We start from the raw sequence: 22,318 nt of genomic DNA on the forward strand, positions 1-22,318 counted from the left end.
GGCCTGCTCATGGTACAGTCTCTAAATGTACTATGGGAGGTAGAGCCTTCAGTTATCAGGCCTGCTTGTGGTACCTACAGTCTCTAAATCTCCTATAGGAGGTAGAGCCTTCAGTTATCAGGCCTGCTCGTGGTACAGTCTCTAAATGCATTATGGGAGGTAGCGCCTTCACTTATCAGGCCTGCTTGTGGTACCTACGGTCTCTAAATGTACTATGGGATGTAGAGCCTTCAGTTATCAGGCCTGCTCGTGGTACCTACAGTCTCTAAATCTCCTATGGGAGGTAGAGCCTTCAGTTATCAGACCTGCTCGTGGTACCTACGGTCTCTAAATGTACAATGGGAGGTAGAGCCTTCAGTTATCAGGCCTGCTCGTGGTACTTACAATCTCTAAATGTACTATGGGAGGTAGAGCCTTCAGTTATCAGGCCTGCTCGTGGTACAGTCTCTAAATGTACTATGGGAGGTAGAGCCTTCAGTTATCAGACCTGCTCGTGGTACCTATGGTCTCTAAATGTACTATGGGATGTAGAGCCTTCAGTTATCAGGCCTGCTCGTGGTACATACGGTCTCTAAATGTCCTATGGGAGGTAGAGCCTTCAGTTATCAGACCTGCTTGTGGTACCTACGGTCTCTAAATGTACAATGGGAGGTAGAGCCTTCAGTTATCAGGCCTGCTCGTGGTACAGTCTCTAAATGTACTATGGGAGGTAGAGCCTTCAGTTATCAGGCCTGCTCGTGGTACAGTCTCTAAATGTACTATGGGAGGTAGAGCCTTCAGTTATCAGACCTGCTCGTGGTACCTACGGTCTCTAAATGTACAATGGGAGGTAGAGCCTTCAGTTATCAGGCCTGCTCGTGGTACAGTCTCTAAATGTAATATGGGAGGTAGAGCCTTCAGTTATCGGGCCTGCTCGTGGTACCTACAGTCTCTAAATGTACTATGGGAGGTAGAGCCTTCAGTTATCTGGCCTGCTCGTGGTACAGTCTCTAAATGTACTATGGGAGGTAGAGCCTTCAGTTATCAGGCCTGCTCATGGTACAGTCTCTAAATGTACTATGGGAGGTAGAGCCTTCAGTTATCAGGCCTGCTCGTGGTACAGTCTCTAAACGTAAAATGGGAGGTAGAGCCTTCAGTTATCAGACCTGCTCGTGGTACCTACGGTCTCTAAATGTACAATTGGAGGTAGAGCCTTCAGTTATCAGGCCTGCTCGTGGTACAGTCTCTAAATGTAATATGGGAGGTAGAGCCTTCAGTTATCGGGCCTGCTCGTGGTACCTACAGTCTCTAAATGTACTATGGGAGGTAGTCTTCAGTTATCAGACCTGCTCGTGGTACCTACAGTCTCTAAATGTACTATGGGATGTAGAGCCTTCAGTTATCAGGCCTGCTCGTGGTACATACGGTCTCTAAATGTACTATGGGAGGTAGAGCCTTCAGTTATCAGTCCTGCTCGTGGTACCTACGGCCTCTAAATGTATAATGGGAGGTAGAGCCTTCAGTTATCAGGCCTGCTCGTGGTACTTACAATCTCTAAATGTACTATGGGAGGTAGAGCCTTCAGTTATCAGACCTGCTTGTGGTACAGTCTCTAAATCTACTATGGGAGGTAGAGCCTTCAGTTATCTGGCCTGCTCGTGGTACCTACAGTCTCTAAATGTACTATGGGAGGTAGAGCCTTCAGTTATCTGGCCTGCTCGTGGTACCTACAGTTTCTAAGTGTACTATGGGAGGTAGAGCCTTCAGTTATCAGACCTGCTCGTGGTACCTACGGTCTCTAAATGTACAATGGGAGGTAGAGCCTTCAGTTATCAGGCCTGCTCGTGGTACATACGGTCTCTAAATGTCCTATGGGAGGTAGAGCCTTCAGTTATCAGACCTGCTTGTGGTACCTACGGTCTCTAAATGTACAATGGGAGGTAGAGCCTTCAGTTATCAGGCCTGCTCGTGGTACTTAGAATCTCTAAATGTACTATGGGAGGTAGAGCCTTCAGTTATCAGGCCTGCTCGTGGTACAGTCTCTAAATGTACTATGGGAGGTAGAGCCTTCAGTTATCAGGCCTGCTCGTGGTACAGTCTCTAAACGTACTATGGGAGGTAAAGCCTTCAGTTAACAGACCTGCTTGTGGTACAGTCTCTAAATCTACTATGGGAGGTAGAGCCTTCAGTTATCTGGCCTGCTCGTGGTACCTACAGTCTCTAAATGTACTATGGGAGGTAGAGCCTTCAGTTATCAGGCCTGCTCGTGGAACCTACGGTCTCTAAATGTACTATGGGAGGTAGAGCCTTCAGTTATCAGGCCTGCTCGTGGTACAGTCTCTAAATCTCCTGTGGGAGGTAGAGCCTTCAGTTATCAGGCCTGCTCGTGGTACAGTCTCTAAATGTACTATGGGAGGTAGAGCCTTCAGTTATCAGGCCTGCTCGTGGTACAGTCTCTAAATGTACTATGGGATGTAGAGCCTTCAGTTATAAGGCCTGCTCGTGGTACAGTCTCTAAATGTACTATGGGAGGTAGAGCCTTCAGTTATCAGGCCTGCTCGTGGTACCTATGGTCTCTAAATGTACTATGGGATGTAGAGCCTTCAGTTATCAGGCCTGCTCGTGGTACAGTCTCTAAATGTACTATGGGAGGTAGAGCCTTCAGTTATCAGACCTGCTCGTGGTACAGTCTCTAAATGTACTATGGGAGGTAGAGCCTTCAGTTATCAGGCCTGCTCGTGGTACAGTCTCTAAATGTACAATGGGAGGTAGAGCCTTCAGTTATCAGACCTGCTCGTGGTACCTACGGTCTCTAAATGTACAATTGGAGGTAGAGCCTTCAGTTATCAGGCCTGCTCGTGGTACAGTCTCTAAATGTACAATGGGAGGTAGAGCCTTCAGTTATCGGGCCTGCTCGTGGTACCTACAGTCTCTAAATGTACTATGGGAGGTAGTCTTCAGTTATCAGACCTGCTCGTGGTACCTACAGTCTCTAAATGTACTATGGGAGGTAGAGCCTTCAGTTATCAGGCCTGCTCGTGGTACATACGGTCTCTAAATGTACTATGGGAGGTAGAGCCTTCAGTTATCAGTCCTGCTCGTGGTACCTACGGCCTCTAAATGTACAATGGGAGGTAGAGCCTTCAGTTATCAGGCCTGCTCGTGGTACTTACAATCTCTAAATGTACTATGGGAGGTAGAGCCTTCAGTTATCAGACCTGCTTGTGGTACAGTCTCTAAATCTACTATGGGAGGTAGAGCCTTCAGTTATCTGGCCTGCTCGTGGTACCTACAGTCTCTAAATGTACTATGGGAGGTAGAGCCTTCAGTTATCTGGCCTGCTCGTGGTACCTACAGTCTCTAAGTGTACTATGGGAGGTAGAGCCTTCAGTTATCAGGCCTGCTCATGGTACAGTCTCTAAATGTACTATGGGAGGTAGAGCCTTCAGTTATCAGGCCTGCTCGTGGTACCTACGGTCTCTAAATGTACTATGGGATGTAGAGCCTTCAGTTATCAGGCCTGCTCGTGGTACAGTCTCTAAATGTACTATGGGAGGTAGAGCCTTCAGTTATCAGACCTGCTCGTGGTACCTACGGTCTCTAAATGTACAATGGGAGGTAGAGCCTTCAGTTATCAGGCCTGCTCGTGGTACAGTCTCTAAATGTAATATGGGAGGTAGAGCCTTCAGTTATCGGGCCTGCTCGTGGTACCTACAGTCTCTAAATGTACTATGGGAGGTAGAGCCTTCAGTTATCTGGCCTGCTCGTGCTACAGTCTCTAAATGTACTATGGGAGGTAGAGCCTTCAGTTATCAGGCCTGCTCATGGTACAGTCTCTAAATCTACTATGGGAGGTAGAGCCTTCAGTTATCTGGCCTGCTCGTGGTACCTACAGTCTCTAAATGTACTATGGGAGGTAGAGCCTTCAGTTATCAGGCCTGCTCGTGGTACCTACAGTCTCTAAATGTACTATGGGAGGTAGAGCCTTCAGTTATCAGGCCTGCTCGTGGTACAGTCTCTAAATCTCCTATGGGAGGTAGAGCCTTCAGTTATCAGGCCTGCTCATGGTACAGTCTCTAAATGTACTATGGGAGGTAGAGCCTTCAGTTATCAGGCCTGCTCGTGGTACAGTCTCTAAATGTACTATGGGATGTAGAGCCTTCAGTTATAAGGCCTGCTCGTGGTACAGTCTCTAAATGTACTATGGGAGGTAGAGCCTTCAGTTATCTGGCCTGCTCGTGGTACCTACAGTCTCTAAGTGTACTATGGGAGGTAGAGCCTTCAGTTATCAGGCCTGCTCATGGTACAGTCTCTAAATGTACTATGGGAGGTAGAGCCTTCAGTTATCAGGCCTGCTCGTGGTACCTACGGTCTCTAAATGTACTATGGGATGTAGAGCCTTCAGTTATCAGGCCTGCTCGTGGTACAGTCTCTAAATGTACTATGGGAGGTAGAGCCTTCAGTTATCAGACCTGCTCGTGGTACCTACGTTCTCTAAATGTACAATGGGAGGTAGAGCCTTCAGTTATCAGGCCTGCTCGTGGTACAGTCTCTAAATGTAATATGGGAGGTAGAGCCTTCAGTTATCGGGCCTGCTCGTGGTACCTACAGTCTCTAAATGTACTATGGGAGGTAGAGCCTTCAGTTATCTGGCCTGCTCGTGCTACAGTCTCTAAATGTACTATGGGAGGTAGAGCCTTCAGTTATCAGGCCTGCTCATGGTACAGTCTCTAAATCTACTATGGGAGGTAGAGCCTTCAGTTATCTGGCCTGCTCGTGGTACCTACAGTCTCTAAATGTACTATGGGAGGTAGAGCCTTCAGTTATCAGGCCTGCTCGTGGTACCTACAGTCTCTAAATGTACTATGGGAGGTAGAGCCTTCAGTTATCAGGCCTGCTCGTGGTACAGTCTCTAAATCTCCTATGGGAGGTAGAGCCTTCAGTTATCAGGCCTGCTCATGGTACAGTCTCTAAATGTACTATGGGAGGTAGAGCCTTCAGTTATCAGGCCTGCTCGTGGTACAGTCTCTAAATGTACTATGGGATGTAGAGCCTTCAGTTATAAGGCCTGCTCGTGGTACAGTCTCTAAATGTACTATGGGAGGTAGAGCCTTCAGTTATCAGGCCTGCTCGTGGTACCTACGGTCTCTAAATGTACTATGGGATGTAGAGCCTTCAGTTATCAGGCCTGCTCGTGGTACAGTCTCTAAATGTACTATGGGAGGTAGAGCCTTCAGTTATCAGACCTGCTCGTGGTACCTACGGTCTCTAAATGTACAATGGGAGGTAGAGCCTTCAGTTATCAGGCCTGCTCGTGGTACAGTCTCTAAATGTAATATGGGAGGTAGAGCCTTCAGTTATCGGGCCTGCTCGTGGTACCTACAGTCTCTAAATGTACTATGGGAGGTAGAGCCTTCAGTTATCTGGCCTGCTCGTGCTACAGTCTCTAAATGTACTATGGGAGGTAGAGCCTTCAGTTATCAGGCCTGCTCATGGTACAGTCTCTAAATGTACTATGGGAGGTAGAGCCTTCAGTTATCAGACCTGCTCGTGGTACCTACGGTCTCTAAATGTACAATTGGAGGTAGAGCCTTCAGTTATCAGGCCTGCTCGTGGTACAGTCTCTAAATGTAATATGGGAGGTAGAGCCTTCAGTTATCGGGCCTGCTCGTGGTACCTACAGTCTCTAAATGTACTATGGGAGGTAGTCTTCAGTTATCAGACCTGCTCGTGGTACCTACAGTCTCTAAATGTACTATGGGAGGTAGAGCCTTCAGTTATCAGGCCTGCTCGTGGTACATACAGTCTCTAAATGTACTATGGGAGGTAGAGCCTTTAGTTATCAGTCCTGCTCGTGGTACCTACGGCCTCTAAATGTACAATGGGAGGTAGAGCCTTCAGTTATCAGGCCTGCTCGTGGTACTTACAATCTCTAAATGTACTATGGGAGGTAGAGCCTTCAGTTATCAGGCCTGCTCGTGGTACAGTCTCTAAATGTACAATGGGAGGTAGAGCCTTCAGTTATCAGACCTGCTCGTGGTACCTACGGTCTCTAAATGTACAATTGGAGGTAGAGCCTTCAGTTATCAGGCCTGCTCGTGGTACAGTCTCTAAATGTACTATGGGAGGTAGAGCCTTCAGTTATCGGGCCTGCTCGTGGTACATACGGTCTCTAAATGTACTATGGGATGTAGAGCCTTCAGTTATCAGGCCTGCTCGTGGTACCTACGGCCTCTAAATGTACAATGGGAGGTAGAGCCTTCAGTTATCAGGCCTGCTCGTGGTACTTACAATCTCTAAATGTACTATGGGAGGTAGAGCCTTCAGTTATCAGGCCTGCTCGTGGTACAGTCTCTAAATGTACAATGGGAGGTAGAGCCTTCAGTTATCAGACCTGCTCGTGGTACCTACGGTCTCTAAATGTACAATTGGAGGTAGAGCCTTCAGTTATCAGGCCTGCTCGTGGTACAGTCTCTAAATGTACTATGGGAGGTAGAGCCTTCAGTTATCGGGCCTGCTCGTGGTACAGTCTCTAAATGTACTATGGGAGGTAGTCTTCAGTTATCAGACCTGCTCGTGGTACCTACAGTCTCTAAATGTACTATGGGAGGTAGAGCCTTCAGTTATCAGGCCTGCTCGTGGTACATACGGTCTCTAAATGTACTATGGGAGGTAGAGCCTTCAGTTATCAGTCCTGCTCGTGGTACCTACGGCCTCTAAATGTACAATGGGAGGTAGAGCCTTCAGTTATCAGGCCTGCTCGTGGTACTTACAATCTCTAAATGTACTATGGGAGGTAGAGCCTTCAGTTATCAGACCTGCTTGTGGTACAGTCTCTAAATCTACTATGGGAGGTAGAGCCTTCAGTTATCTGGCCTGCTCGTGGTACCTACAGTCTCTAAATGTACTATGGGAGGTAGAGCCTTCAGTTATCTGGCCTGCTCGTGGTACCTACAGTCTCTAAGTGTACTATGGGAGGTAGAGCCTTCAGTTATCAGTCCTGCTCGTGGTACCTACGGCCTCTAAATGTACAATGGGAGGTAGAGCCTTCAGTTATCAGGCCTGCTCGTGGTACTTACAATCTCTAAATGTACTATGGGAGGTAGAGCCTTCAGTTATCAGACCTGCTTGTGGTACAGTCTCTAAATGTACTATGGGAGGTAGAGCCTTCAGTTATCTGGCCTGCTCGTGGTACCTACAGTCTCTAAATGTACTATGGGAGGTAGAGCCTTCAGTTATCTGGCCTGCTCGTGGTACCTACAGTCTCTAAGTGTACTATGGGAGGTAGAGCCTTCAGTTATCAGACCTGCTCGTGGTACCTATGGTCTCTAAATGTACTATGGGATGTAGAGCCTTCAGTTATCAGGCCTGCTCGTGGTACCTACAGTCTCTAAATCTCCTATGGGAGGTAGAGCCTTCAGTTATCAGACCTGCTCGTGGTACCTACGGTCTCTAAATGTACAATGGGAGGTAGAGCCTTCAGTTATCAGGCTTGCTCGTGGTACTTACAATCTCTAAATGTACTATGGGAGGTAGAGCCTTCAGTTATCAGGCCTGCTCGTGGTACAGTCTCTAAATGTACTATGGGAGGTAGAGCCTTCAGTTATCAGGCCTGCTTGTGGTACAGTCTCTAAATCTACTATGGGAGATAGAGTTATCAGGCCTGCTCGTGGTACCTACAGTCTCTAAATCTCCTATGGGAGGTAGAGCCTTCAGTTATCAGACCTGCTCGTGGTACCTACGGTCTCTAAATGTACAATGGGAGGTAAAGCCTTCAGTTAACAGACCTGCTTGTGGTACAGTCTCTAAATGTACTATGGGAGGTAGAGCCTTCAGTTATCAGACCTGCTCGTGGTACCTACAGTCTCTCAATGTACTTTGGGAGGTAGAGCCTTCAGTTATCATACCTGCTCGTGGTACCTACGGTCTCTAAATATACTATGGGAGGTAGAGCCTTCAGTTATCAGACCTGCTCGTGGTACCTACAGTCTCTCAATGTACTTTGGGAGGTAGAGCCTTCAGTTATCAGGCCTGCTCGTGGTACCTACAGTCTCTCAATGTACTTTGGGAGGTAGAGCCTTCAGTTATCATACCTGCTCGTGGTACCTACGGTCTCTAAATATACTATGGGATGTAGAGCCTTCAGTTATCTGGCCTGCTCGTGGTACCTACAGTCTCTAAGTGTACTATGGGAGGTAGAGCCTTCAGTTATCAGACCTGCTCGTGGTACCTATGGTCTCTAAATGTACTATGGGATGTAGAGCCTTCAGTTATCAGGCCTTACTTACTAACCACATCTTTTCCTGGGAGTTCCTGAGCTCTCGTGTCTTGTAGGTTCCTCTGAATTGTTGGTGGGGACGGCCTGCTGCTATGGACCCCCTGACTCCAGACGCTTCAACTATAACATCAGCCTTACATCTATTATCATTTTTATAAATTTAATTATCTCATTTCATCATCATTACAGTTGCTAATGTTAAATCTATTATCATACTTAGCTGTTAATGCTAATACCACACATCCTTTAACCATTATTACTGACACTGGTTCTGATCCAGGTTTATGTCTGTTCATCATGAGTCTGGTTCTGATCCGGTGGTTTGAAAAATAAAGAGTAACTAAAAACTGTTTCTGTTTAAAAAACGTCAGCCTGTGCTCCGATCTTTAAGAAAGAACATATTTTATTCTTCTCCACGTTTAAAGATGGAGTATCAGACGGAGGGGTTAGAGTGGAGTCCTTTACAGAGCACCATCAGTTAGATGGTGTTGACATGGAGTTATGGTACCTTTTTTAGAGATTGTGATGCAACTGATCCAGGATCTGGGCATCTCAAAAACTCTGGGCTTCTCCTGCTCCACCTTCAAAATAAACAACAAAACAATGTGTGGAATTTAAGTTTACTACATTTCTTTACGTGTCAACGCAGGTTTATCAGTGACAACACTTTTGCTTTTTTCACGTCAAGTGTTTTTGTAAAAGAGCAGATCAAATAATTTACTACTGCAGGTGGAAACATTTAGATGAGAAGGTAACGAGCAGAAACTTTAACAAAAAGAAAAGAAGGGTTCAATTCTAAACATTACAAAGACCTGTCCCCCCCCTCTCTCTAGAGTCGATGCTCACGCAGGTCACCATGTGGTGGACACTGAAGCTTCAGTGTTTATCCAGCTCTGCATGGGTCTGTCGTTCACACACACACACACACACACACACACACACACGCACACACACACACGCACACACACACACACACACACACACACACACACACACACACACACACACACACACACACGTACCTTCTCATCTTTAATAATATTCTTCATCATCTTGTTCTCCTTCCTTTTCAACACTTCCAGAATCAGCTGCTTCTTACTGGTCGCACCAAACAAAAGTGGCTCCCATAGGTTTACATCTTCCAGGTCATACACCATATTCTACACACACACACACACACACACACACACACACACACACACACAGACACACAGGCACACACACACACACACACACACACACACACACACACACACACACACACATGAACACACATACACGAACACACACATGAACACACACACACGAACTATATTCTAGCAGTGCATTATGGGTAAGTTGTTGGAGACTCACAGCGCAGCCGTTGCTGCAATCCTGCATGTTGGCGTAGTAGTTGAGGTTGTTCCACACGCTGTCGATGCCCAGGAAGTGGTCGTGGTCAGTAGGGTATCTGTTTCCTGTCAGAGGGTCGATGAAGAAGTTTTCCTGTACGCTGTGGCTCCCTGAGAGCACGAGCACCCAGCAGTGTCTGCGCAGGCCCCGCAGGGGGTCAGGGGGTCGCTGCTCACTCTGCTGCTCACACACACACAGACCAGGTATGAACTCTCCCTTAAACCTTTGTTTACTCTTCTAATCTTTATTAGACGTTCTCATGTTCTCATCAATGATTTCACAGAAAAAGAATCACTGTACCTCCAGAACTTTCTGATTCTGAAGCAGCGCAGCTTCAGCGTCCTGTTTCTTCTTCTCTTGCTGCATCAAAAAAAGACTCTTCAGCTCCCTCTGTGGTTTGGGTGTGTATTTGTTGTCCTGTGGCTCCTGCTCTGATGTCACACTCTGCACAACATGGAACACTTAATATTCTGTAAGACGCACTGTGGGCTGTGCATGTCAGTTTATATGGACCAGAGCAGCGCCTACCTCCACCTGTTTGTCCAGCAGGGGGCACTCCTGCAGACTCTGGTCCTGCAGACACATCTCTCTGACAGCGTAGCCGCTGACACAGTAGGCGTCGTAGTGGGCGCCGAGCAGCAGGCTGCACAGCAGGGAGGCAAACTCAAAACATGTGGCTCTCTGACTCTGCAGCACCGAGGTGGAGGAGAAGAGAGTCCTGGGCTGGGACACATGATATCATTTAATAACCCTTTTAATAATAATAATACACACAACATGTCCAAGAGTCTCTACATGTCTCCAAACGTACAACAGCTATCTTCAGTTCTGTTTGAAGAGAAAGAGAGAGAGCAGCGGGGATCCATTTAAAACCTAAACTTATGTTTGTGTCTCTACAGACAGACAGGAGCAGAGGAGCTGACACTTCACAACAATGACAACATTAAGTCACGGCTACATTTCACTGTGTGCAGGAGTTTGCAGTATTGGATGCCTCAGACTTTTATTTCTGTTGTTCTGTTATTGATATGATATCCTTGATATGTAGCAGCCATTTTCTGGTTATTTGTTGTTTTGCATTTGTTTTTGTTGTTTGTGAAAAAACAACAAAAGGGTCAACCCTTACATCCACCTCAGGCGCTCATGTGTACAAAGGGTGTGTGTGTATTATGTATTTGTAGACTATGGGTGTGGCTGTATCAGTAAATCTGATTCAATATTTAAGAAAGAAACTTCACATTGTGTTGAATCTGAATCTGAATCTGTTGAAACATCCTGGGGAATTGGACCTGAAATCGTCCGGTTTATCCTGCAGTCTGAGCTTTAATAAAATAAGATTTGATGTTCTAAACAAATTCAATAAAGAAATGAGCTAACAGGATGTGAAGATTAAAGATTCTTTCAGCACATTGTCTTCACCATGGAGTGAAGGTGTTCTGCTGGATCATATGATCGTCTCTCACCAGGTCTTCAGGAGGATCCAAAGGGACCAGGGACAGGAAGTCAGACACTAAACTGGCACAGCCGTCCCAGGTGAAAAACTCCGGGTGGTTTATTGGTGTCGGCCGAAGAGTCGTAGAAACAAACTTCTGAAGAGAGAGAATAGAGAGAGAGAGAGAGAGAGAGAGAGAGAGAGAGAGAGAGAGACAGAGAGAGAGATGATAAACTGACATGATGACTGAATAAAGAAGACAGAGAATAGAGAGAGAGAGAGAGAGAGAGATGATAGAGAGAATAGAGAGAGAGATGATGATTATTATTATGATGTCTCATTAACCACCATGTACACCAAAAAAAAAAGAAAATGTATTCTTGTTTTGTAGACTTCAGGAAGGCCTTCGACTCCATTTGGCATGAAGGACTCTTTTACAAATTACTAGAAAGTGGCATAGGGGGGGAAACCTGTGATTTAATTAAAACCATGTATGTAAATAACACATGTGCAATTAAAATTGGAAACAAAAGAACACATTATTTCAGGCAGTACCGTGGGGTGAAACAGGGCTGCAACATGAGTCCAACCCTCTTTAACATATGAACACATTCACAGAAGAAGTGCAGAAGTCCACAGCTCCTGGTGTGACCCTGCAGGACACAGAGGTCAAATGATGACCTGGTTCTCCTGTCTCCCTCCCCAGAGGGTTTACAGCAGAGCCTGGACATCCTCCACAAGTTCAGCCAAACATGGGCACTTACTGTCAATATGAACACGACCAAAATAATGACCTTCCAAAGCAGATCCAACTCTCAGAGAAACACATTCACATTAGGAAACATAGAAATCCAGCACACCAAACAATACAAATATTTAGGCTTAGTCATCACTCCCACTGGACATGTTGGCATGGCTGTGAGTGAGCTGAAAGAGAGAGGAAGAAGGACTTTTTATGCCCGCAAAAGAAAAATTCAGATTGACATTCCAATTAGGACCTGGCTCAAAATTCTCAATTCAATAATAGAACCAATCATTTTATATGGTAGTGAAGTATGGGCCCATTAACCAACCAAGACTTCCCCAAATGGGAAAAACAGCCGCTGGACGCCCTGCATGCAGAGCTGTGTAGAAACATCCAGAGAGTCCACACACACACGGCCAGTAATGCATGCAGGGCAGAACTCAGCCAATACCCTTTAATCATTAACATCACATTCTATAAACACCTCCAATCCAGTGACCCCCACTCCTACCAGTTCAAAGCCCTTCAGTGCCAGGAGATGAACCCAGATAAGAGTCCCCTCTGCCAGCTGATCCTGAAGCTCCGCCCTCAAACACCAGGGCTTCAGGACACACCCCAAACAATCTGGCCCAACCAAATTATCTCAAAACAAAAAGACAATTATATGAAATATTGGAAGGAAAGCACCAAATCACAAAGTCAATTAGAATTCTATTTGAGCCTAAACAGAGAGTACAAGCTGGCAGAGTAGCTGAGCACAGTGAGGGATGTGAAACTAACCATGATGATGTACAGACTGAGTGGACACAGAGTGACCATAGAAACAGGCCGTCACAGACAGAGCTGGTTACCCAGAGAGAATCTCACTTCCTCCTCCTTATCATTTGTTGTATTTGTTTACTGTATATATTGTTGTCATTTGTTATATTTGTTTACTGTATATATTGTTATCATTTGTTATATTTGTTTACTGTATATATTGTTATCATTTGTTGTATTTGTTTACCGTATATATTGTTATCATTTGTTATATTTGTTTACTGTATATATTGTTATCATTTGTTGTATTTGTTTACTGTATATATTGTTATCATTTGTTATATTTGTTTACTGTATATATTGTTATCATTTGTTGTATTTGTTTACTGTATATATTGTTATCATTTGTTATATTTGTTTACTGTATATATTGTTATCATTTGTTATATTTGTTTACTGTATATATTGTTATCATTTGTTGTATTTGTTTACTGTATATATTGTTATCATTTGTTATATTTGTTTACTGTATATATTGTTATCATTTGTTGTATTTGTTTACTGTATATATTGTTATCATTTGTTATATTTGTTTACTGTATATATTGTTATCATTTGTTTACTGTATATATTGTTATCATTTGTTATATTTGTTTACTGTATATATTGTTATCATTTGTTATATTTGTTTACTGTATATATTGTTATCATTTGTTGTATTTGTTTACTGTATATATTGTTATCATTTGTTATATTTGTTTACTGTATATATTGTTATCATTTGTTGTATTTGTTTACTGTATATATTGTTATCATTTGTTATATTTGTTTACTGTATATATTGTTATCATTTGTTATATTTGTTTACTGTATATATTGTTATCATTTGTTATATTTGTTTACTGTATATATTGTTATCATTTGTTGTATTTGTTTACTGTATATATTGTTATCATTTGTTATATTTGTTTACTGTATATATTGTTATCATTTGTTGTATTTGTTTACTGTATATATTGTTATCATTTGTTATATTTGTTTACTGTATATATTGTTATCATTTGTTTACTGTATATATTGTTATCATTTGTTATATTTGTTTACTGTATATATTGTTATCATTTGTTATATTTGTTTACTGTATATATTGTTATCATTTGTTGTATTTGTTTACTGTATATATTGTGATCATTTGTTATATTTGTTTACTGTATATATTGTTATCATTTGTTGTATTTGTTTACTGTATATATTGTTATCATTTGTTGTATTTGTTTACTGTATATATTGTTGTTCAAAATGTTTTCTGTACTGCTTTGGAAACATAGATTGTTGATCTGTTAATAAAGAGAGAGAGAGAGAGAGATGATAGAGAGAATAGAGAGAGAGGGATGATAGAGAGAATAGAGAGAGGGATGATAGAGAGAATAGAGAGAGAGGGATGATAGAGAGAATAGAGAGAGGGATGATAGAGAGAATAGAGAGAGAGAGGACCTTGACTCCACACTCGTTGAGCGGGCTCAGCAGTAGAGCGTTGCGTTCAGGGTACAGGTGAGTAAACTGACTCTGGAAGTTTTCTGCGAGGTTCAACAGGAGGGTCTCTTTGGGGGAGTGGACCCTGTAAGACTCAGGACTCAGAGAGTCTGACTCCTCCTTCGGAGAGCTGGAGACAGAAGAGAGGGAAGATCCACTGTCAGTTTAGAAACATGACCAGTGTGTGTGTGTGTGTGTGTGTGTGTGTGTGTGTGTGTGTGTGTGTGTGTGTGTGTGTGTGTGTGTGTCTGTGTGTGTCTCTGACTCTCACAGTGTATCTGATCCCCTCAGCGTCTCCTCCATCTTGATTGGCTCTCCGTCCTCCCCTGGTGACCCTCTGACAGGTTTCTCTCGTCCTGACTTCAGTGCAGTCTCCATCTTTAATAAAAACTAAATGAATCTGAAGTTTGAATGTTCACACAGAAACACAGAGACACAGAGACACAGAGACAAAGAGACAAAGAGACACAGAGACACAGAGACAAAGAGACACAGAGACTCAGAGACACAGAGACACAGAGACAAAGAGACACAGAGACTCAGAGACACAGAGACACAGAGACTCAGAGACACAGAGACACAGAGACACAGAGACTCAGAGACACTGAGACACAGAGACTCAGAGACAAAGAGACTCAGAGACTCAGAGACACAGAGACACAGAGACAAAGAGACACAGAGACTCAGAGACACAGAGACACAGAGACAAAGAGACACAGAGACTCAGAGACACAGAGACACAGAGACACAGAGACTCAGAGACAAAGAGACACAGAGACTCAGAGACACAGAGACTCAGAGACTCAGAGACAAAGAGACACAGAGACTCAGAGACACAGAGACACAGAGACAAAGAGACACAGAGACTCAGAGACACAGAGACACAGAGACTCAAAGACAAAGAGACACAGAGACTCAGAGACACAGAGACACAGAGACAAAGAGACACAGAGACTCAGAGACACAGAGACACAGAGACTCAGAGACAAAGAGATACAGAGACTCAGAGACACAGAGACTCAGAGACAAAGAGACACAGAGACACAGAGACACTGAGACACAGAGACACAGAGACTCAGAGACAAAGAGACACAGAGACACTGAGACACAGAGACACAGAGACACAGAGACACAGAGACTCAGAGACTCAGAGACACAGAGACACAGAGACACTGAGACACAGAGACACAGAGACACAGAGACACAGAGACTCAGAGACGCAGAGACACAGAGACACAGAGACTCAGAGACAAAGAGACACAGAGACACAGAGACTCAGAGACTCAGAGACACAGAGACACAGAGACTCAGAGACACAGAGACTCAAAGACTCAGAGACACAGAGACACAGAGACACAGAGACTCAGAGACAAAGAGACACAGAGACACAGAGACAAAGAGACACAGAGACACAGAGACTCAGAGACTCAGAGACACAGAGACACAGAGACTCAGAGACACAGAGACTCAAAGACTCAGAGACACAGAGACACAGAGACTCAGAGACACAGAGACTCAAAGACACAGAGACTCAGAGACTCAGAGACACAGAGACACAGAGACACAGAGACTAAGAGACTCGGAGACTCGGAGACTCAGAGACTCAGAGACAGAGACTCAGAGACACAGAGACTCAGAGACACAGAGACACAGAGACACAGAGACTCAAAGACAAAGAGACACAGAGACTCAGAGACACAGAGACACAGAGACAAAGAGACACAGAGACAAAGAGACACAGAGACACAGAGACACAGAGACTCAGAGACAAAGAGACACAGAGACTCAGAGACACAGAGACTCAGTGACTGAGAGACACAGAGACACAGAGACTGAAAGACACAGAGACAGAGACTCAGAGACACAGAGACACAGAGACACAGAGACTCAGAGACACAGAGACACAGAGACTCAGAGACACAGAGACTCAGAGACTCAGAGACACAGAGACTGAGAGACACAGAGACTCAGAGACTAAGAGACACAGAGACTCAGAGACTCAGAGACACAGAGACACAGAGACAGAGACACAGAGACTCAGAGACACAGAGACACAGAGACTCAGAGACAGAGACTCAGAGACACAGAGACTCAGAGACAGAGACACAGAGATTCAGACACAGAGACACAGAGACAGAGACACAGAGACTCAGAGACAGAGACACAGAGACTCAGACACAGAGACACAGAGACACAGAGACTCAGAGACAAAGAGACACAGAGACACAGAGACACAGAGACAAAGAGACACAGAGACACAGAGACTCAGAGACTCAGAGACACAGAGACACAGAGACTCAGAGACTCAGAGACACAGAGACTCAGAGACAGAGACACAGAGACTCAGAGACAGAGAGACTCAGAGACAGAGACACAGAGACTCAGAGACAGAGACTCAGACACAGAGACACAGAGACAGAGACACAGAGACTCAGAGACAGAGACACAGAGACTCAGACACAGAGACACAGAGACACAGAGACTCAGAGACAGAGACAGAGACACAGAGACTCAGAGACTCAGAGACACAGAGACTCAGAGACTCAGAGACTCAGAGACTCAGAGACACAGAGACAGAGAAACAGAGACTCAGAGACAGACAGACTCAGAGACAGAGACACAGAGACTCAGAGACAGAGACTCAGACACAGAGACACAGAGACACAGAGACAGAGACACAGAGACTCAGAGACAGAGACACAGAGACTCAGACACAGAGACACAGAGACACAGAGACTCAGAGACAGAGACAGAGACACAGAGACTCAGAGACTCAGAGACACAGAGACTCAGAGACTCAGAGAATCAGAGACACAGAGACTCAGAGACTCAGAGACTCAGAGACTCAGAGACTCAGAGACACAGAGACTCAGAGACACAGAGACTCAGAGACAGAGACACAGAGACTCAGAGACACAGAGACTCAGAGACAGAGACACAGAGACTCAGAGACAGAGACACAGAGACTCAGACACAGAGACACAGAGACAGAGACAGAGACACAGAGACTCAGAGACAGAGACACAGAGACTCAGAGACAGAGACTCAGAGACACAGAGACTCAGAGACACAGAGACTCAGAGACTCAGAGACAGAGACTCAGAGACTCAGAGACTCAGAGACTCAGAGACACAGAGACTCAGAGACACAGAGACTCAGAGACAGAGACACAGAGACTCAGAGACAGAGACACAGAGACTCAGAAACAGAGACACAGAGACACAGAGACAGAGACAGAGACACAGAGACTCAGAGACAGAGACACAGAGACTCAGACACAGAGACAGAGACAGAGACAGAGACAGAGACACAGAGACAGAGACACAGAGACTCAGAGACTCAGAGACACAGAGACACAGAGACTCAGAGACAGAGACTCAGAGACACAGAGACTCAGAGACAGAGACACAGAGATTCAGACACAGAGACACAGAGACAGAGACACAGAGACTCAGAGACAGAGACACAGAGACTCAGACACAGAGACACAGAGACACAGAGACTCAGAGACAAAGAGACACAGAGACACAGAGACACAGAGACACAGAGACTCAGAGACAGAGACACAGAGACTCAGAGACAGAGAGACTCAGAGACAGAGACACAGAGACTCAGACACAGAGACACAGAGACTCAGACACAGAGACACAGAGACAGAGACACAGAGACTCAGAGACAGAGACACAGAGACTCAGACACAGAGACACAGAGACACAGAGACACAGAGACTCAGAGACAGAGACACAGAGACTCAGAGACTCAGAGACACAGAGACTCAGAGACTCAGAGACTCAGAGACAGAGACACAGAGACTCAGAGACAGAGACACAGAGACTCAGAGACAGAGACACAGAGATTCAGACACAGAGACACAGAGACAGAGACACAGAGACTCAGAGACAGAGACACAGAGACTCAGACACAGAGACACAGAGACACAGAGACTCAGAGACAGAGACACAGAGACTCAGAGACTCAGAGACACAGAGACTCAGAGACAGAGACACAGAGACTCAGAGACAGAGACTCAGACACAGAGACACAGAGACTCAGACACAGAGACACAGAGACTCAGACACAGAGACACAGAGACACAGAGACTCAGAGACAGAGACACAGAGACTCAGAGACTCAGAGACACAGAGACTCAGAGACAGAGACACAGAGACTCAGAGACAGAGACTCAGAGACTCAGACACAGAGACACAGAGACTCAGACACAGAGACACAGAGACTCAGAGACAGAGACACAGAGACTCTGAGACTCAGAGACACAGAGACTCAGAGACTCAGAGACTCAGAGACTCAGAGACACAGAGACTCAGAGACACAGAGACTCAGAGACAGAGACACAGAGACTCAGACACAGAGACACAGAGACTCAGAGACTCAGAGACAGAGACACAGAGACTCAGAGACAGAGACACAGAGACTCAGAGACAGAGACACAGAGACTCAGACACAGAGACACAGAGACAGAGACAGAGACACAGAGACTCAGAGACAGAGACACAGAGACTCAGAGACTCAGAGACTCAGAGACAGAGACTCAGAGACACAGAGACTCAGAGACACAGAGACTCAGAGACAGAGACACAGAGACTCAGAGACAGAGACACAGAGACTCAGACACAGAGACACAGAGACACAGAGACACAGAGACACAGAGACAGAGACAGAGACACAGAGACTCAGAGACAGAGACACAGAGACTCAGACACAGAGACAGAGACAGAGACAGAGACACAGAGACAGAGACAGAGACACAGAGACTCAGAGACTCAGAGACACAGAGACTCAGAGACTCAGAGACTCAGAGACACAGAGACTCAGACACAGAGACTCAGAGACACAGAGACTCAGAGACTCAGAGACAGAGACTCAGAGACTCAGAGACACAGAGACTCAGAGACAGAGACACAGAGACTCAGACACAGAGACACAGAGACACAGAGACACAGAGACAGAGACAGAGACACAGAGACTCAGAGACAGAGACTCAGAGACTCAGACACAGAGACACAGAGACTCAGACACAGAGACACAGAGACTCAGACACAGAGACACAGAGACACAGAGACTCAGAGACAGAGACACAGAGACTCAGAGACTCAGAGACACAGAGACACAGAGACTCAGAGACACAGAGACACAGAGACTCAGACACAGAGACACAGAGACTCAGAGACAGAGACACAGAGACTCAGACACAGAGACACAGAGACAGAGACACAGAGACTCAGAGACAGAGACACAGAGACTCAGAGACAGAGACACAGAGACTCAGAGACAGAGACACAGAGACTCAGAGACACAGAGACTCAGAGACACAGAGACTCAGAGACTCAGAGACAGAGACACAGAGACTCAGAGACAGAGACACAGAGACTCAGACACAGAGACAGAGACAGAGACAGAGACACAGAGACTCAGAGACACAGAGACTCAGAGACACAGAGACTCAGAGACAGAGACTCAGAGACACAGAGACACAGAGACTCAGAGACTCAGAGACAGAGACTCAGAGACACAGAGACACAGAGACTCAGAGACTCAGAGACAGAGACACAGAGACTCAGACACAGAGACTCAGAGACTCAGAGACTCAGAGACAGAGACACAGAGACACAGAGACTCAGAGACACAGAGACACAGAGACTCAGAGACTCAGAGACACAGAGACACAGAGACTCAGAGACACAGAGACTCAGAGACTCAGAGACTCAGAGACACAGAGACTCAGAGACTCAGAGACACAGAGACACAGAGACTCAGAGACTCAGAGACAGAGACACAGAGACACAGAGACTCAGAGACACAGAGACACAGAGACTCAGAGACTCAGAGACAGAGACACAGAGACACAGAGACTCAGAGACAGAGACACAGAGACTCAGACACAGAGACAGAGACAGAGACAGAGACACAGAGACAGAGACAGAGACACAGAGACTCAGAGACTCAGAGACACAGAGACACAGAGACTCAGAGACACAGAGACTCAGAGAATCAGAGACTCAGAGACACAGAGACTCAGAGACTCAGAGACACAGAGACACAGAGACTCAGAGACTCAGAGACAGAGACACAGAGACTCAGAGACTCAGAGACACAGAGACACAGAGACTCAGAGACTCAGAGACAGAGACACAGAGACACAGAGACTCAGAGACAGAGACACAGAGACTCAGACACAGAGACAGAGACAGAGACAGAGACAGAGACAGAGACACAGAGACTCAGAGACTCAGAGACTCAGAGACACAGAGACTCAGACACAGAGACACAGAGACTCAGAGACACAGAGACTCAGACACATAGACACAGAGACACAGAGACACAGAGACTCAGAGACAGAGACACAGAGACTCAGAGACAGAGAGACTCAGAGACAGAGACACAGAGACTCAGACACAGAGACACAGAGACTCAGACACAGAGACACAGAGACAGAGACACAGAGACACAGAGACTCAGAGACACAGAGACTCAGAGACTCAGAGACTCAGAGACACAGAGACACAGAGACACAGAGACTCAGAGACAGAGACACAGAGACTCAGAGACACAGAGACTCAGAGATCATATCATCTGTTCTTTTCTGCACATCTGGAACTTAAACAGCAGAAGAAGCATCACATGGCTACAGAGAAGAAAACAAATAAATCCACAGTGAAGGTCTCTGTGTCATCAAACTGAAGGTGTAGTTATTTTAAAAAAGGAAATATAAAAGGTGAATAATGATCTACAAACAATAAGATGAATCCATTAAAGATGTTTATCTCTTCACAGCCTTAACCCTAAGATTAACAGTCTATCATATAAATATATGAATATATTTATAATATCTATCTATATATAAATATCTTTATCTATATATATCGATAAAGATATCTTGATAGATATATCAATAAAGTTGATCTTTATCTTTTATCTTGACAGGTGAAACGTAGTTAGCGGAAGTTAAGCTAACGTTAGCTAACATTAGAAACAACAAACAGTAATTAATAATAATAATAATAATAATAATAATAATAAAGTAAAAGCTGTGTATTCCTTCTGTATTTTAAACTTTGACTCACCTTGTCTCACATTAATTTACCGCTGTGTTGGCAGGATTTTGACTTTCCTGTTGACTTTAGTGAAACTGTGAAGTTTGAGTTTGTCTCGCGTGACCATGGTAACAGCAGGCAAGACGTGGTGACGTCATGCCGTGTTGCTTTCAGGGGCTGTAGGAAACAATTTAACTAATGAACGGAACCACAAGAAAGACGATAAAAACGTCCAGTTAAATACAATAAATCCTTTACTCATATTAAAATACAACAAGACATACTCCTCTATAAGTAAAGGCAAAGAATGGAAAAGCTTTGTTTTCTAAAGAGTGTTTTTTATTTGTGTTTTAGCAGGTTGGGCTTCTTCTTTTACTTGACACAGAGAGGTTAGTGATCAGTTTCATATTTACAGTAAAAATAAAAGCTCAATATAATAATGACTTTATAGAATATAATCTCATTCAGTCTTAATTCATTAGTAAGTGTTGTATGAATGAAAGATGTAACAACTAACACAGAACATCTGAAATCAAGTTGATGTCAATAAAAGACAAAACAAAGTCTGAAGTGTCCCTGAAGGCAACTTCCTAACTGTCCATTAAACAGCTCTGCAGTCTTTTATCTGCTTCCTAAACTGTCCAGTTGTGTCGTTGTTAAAGAATCCAAGAATATTAAATCATTTATCTTCTTTTCAAACAGCTCTCCTTGTTTCCTTCCTCTTCTGGCTCTATGTGACTCACCCAGAGAGTGGCAGATGTAGGATCTCTTCCAGTCACGCATCCAGTCCTCCCAGCCCCCTTTGTTGTTAAAGTCTGCTGCAGCAGAAGCCTCCTTTGGGTCTAAGGGGTTAGGTTCTGCTCTCCCCGGACTCCAGTACCTAAACGAGGAGTTACTGCCATCAAACCACTTCCAGGACTCTCTGGAGAGGCCGATCCAGACTCTCTGTCCAGAAGGAACCAGCTGATCCACCTCCTGGTTCTGGTCCAGCTTTATCACACTATGAGTCTGATTCTATAACTTCATTATGTTAGCACAGCTGCTGTCCTCAAATCTGTCACAATTACAATAAGACTTTTAAAGACCCCAGATTGGATTGAAGAATATTAAAAACCTTGTCTGAAAAAGAACGAGTAATACTAGAAGGC

General features: G+C 44.9%; 1 protein-coding gene across 1 annotated transcript in view; it reads right to left on the minus strand.

Annotated features, from left to right (window-relative positions):
- Positions 1–21,312, minus strand: part of ccdc135 (coiled-coil domain containing 135) — a 33,314-nt gene extending 12,002 nt beyond the window's left edge. Inside the window, exons 1-9 of the mRNA XM_065961744.1 lie at positions 21,201–21,312; positions 14,390–14,496; positions 14,080–14,248; positions 11,113–11,238; positions 10,178–10,372; positions 9,950–10,093; positions 9,611–9,829; positions 9,280–9,417; positions 8,766–8,838 (exon numbers count right to left, since the gene is read on the minus strand). Coding sequence (XP_065817816.1) covers positions 8,766–8,838; positions 9,280–9,417; positions 9,611–9,829; positions 9,950–10,093; positions 10,178–10,372; positions 11,113–11,238; positions 14,080–14,248; positions 14,390–14,496 — 1,171 coding nt within the window. The 5' untranslated portion in view covers positions 21,201–21,312. The remainder of the gene's footprint in view (positions 1–8,765; positions 8,839–9,279; positions 9,418–9,610; positions 9,830–9,949; positions 10,094–10,177; positions 10,373–11,112; positions 11,239–14,079; positions 14,249–14,389; positions 14,497–21,200) is intronic.
- Positions 21,313–22,318: the final 1,006 nt, after the last annotated feature.

This window comes from Labrus bergylta, chromosome 12 (assembly GCF_963930695.1).
Source record: "Labrus bergylta chromosome 12, fLabBer1.1, whole genome shotgun sequence".
Taxonomy (NCBI): Eukaryota; Metazoa; Chordata; class Actinopteri; order Labriformes; family Labridae; genus Labrus; species Labrus bergylta.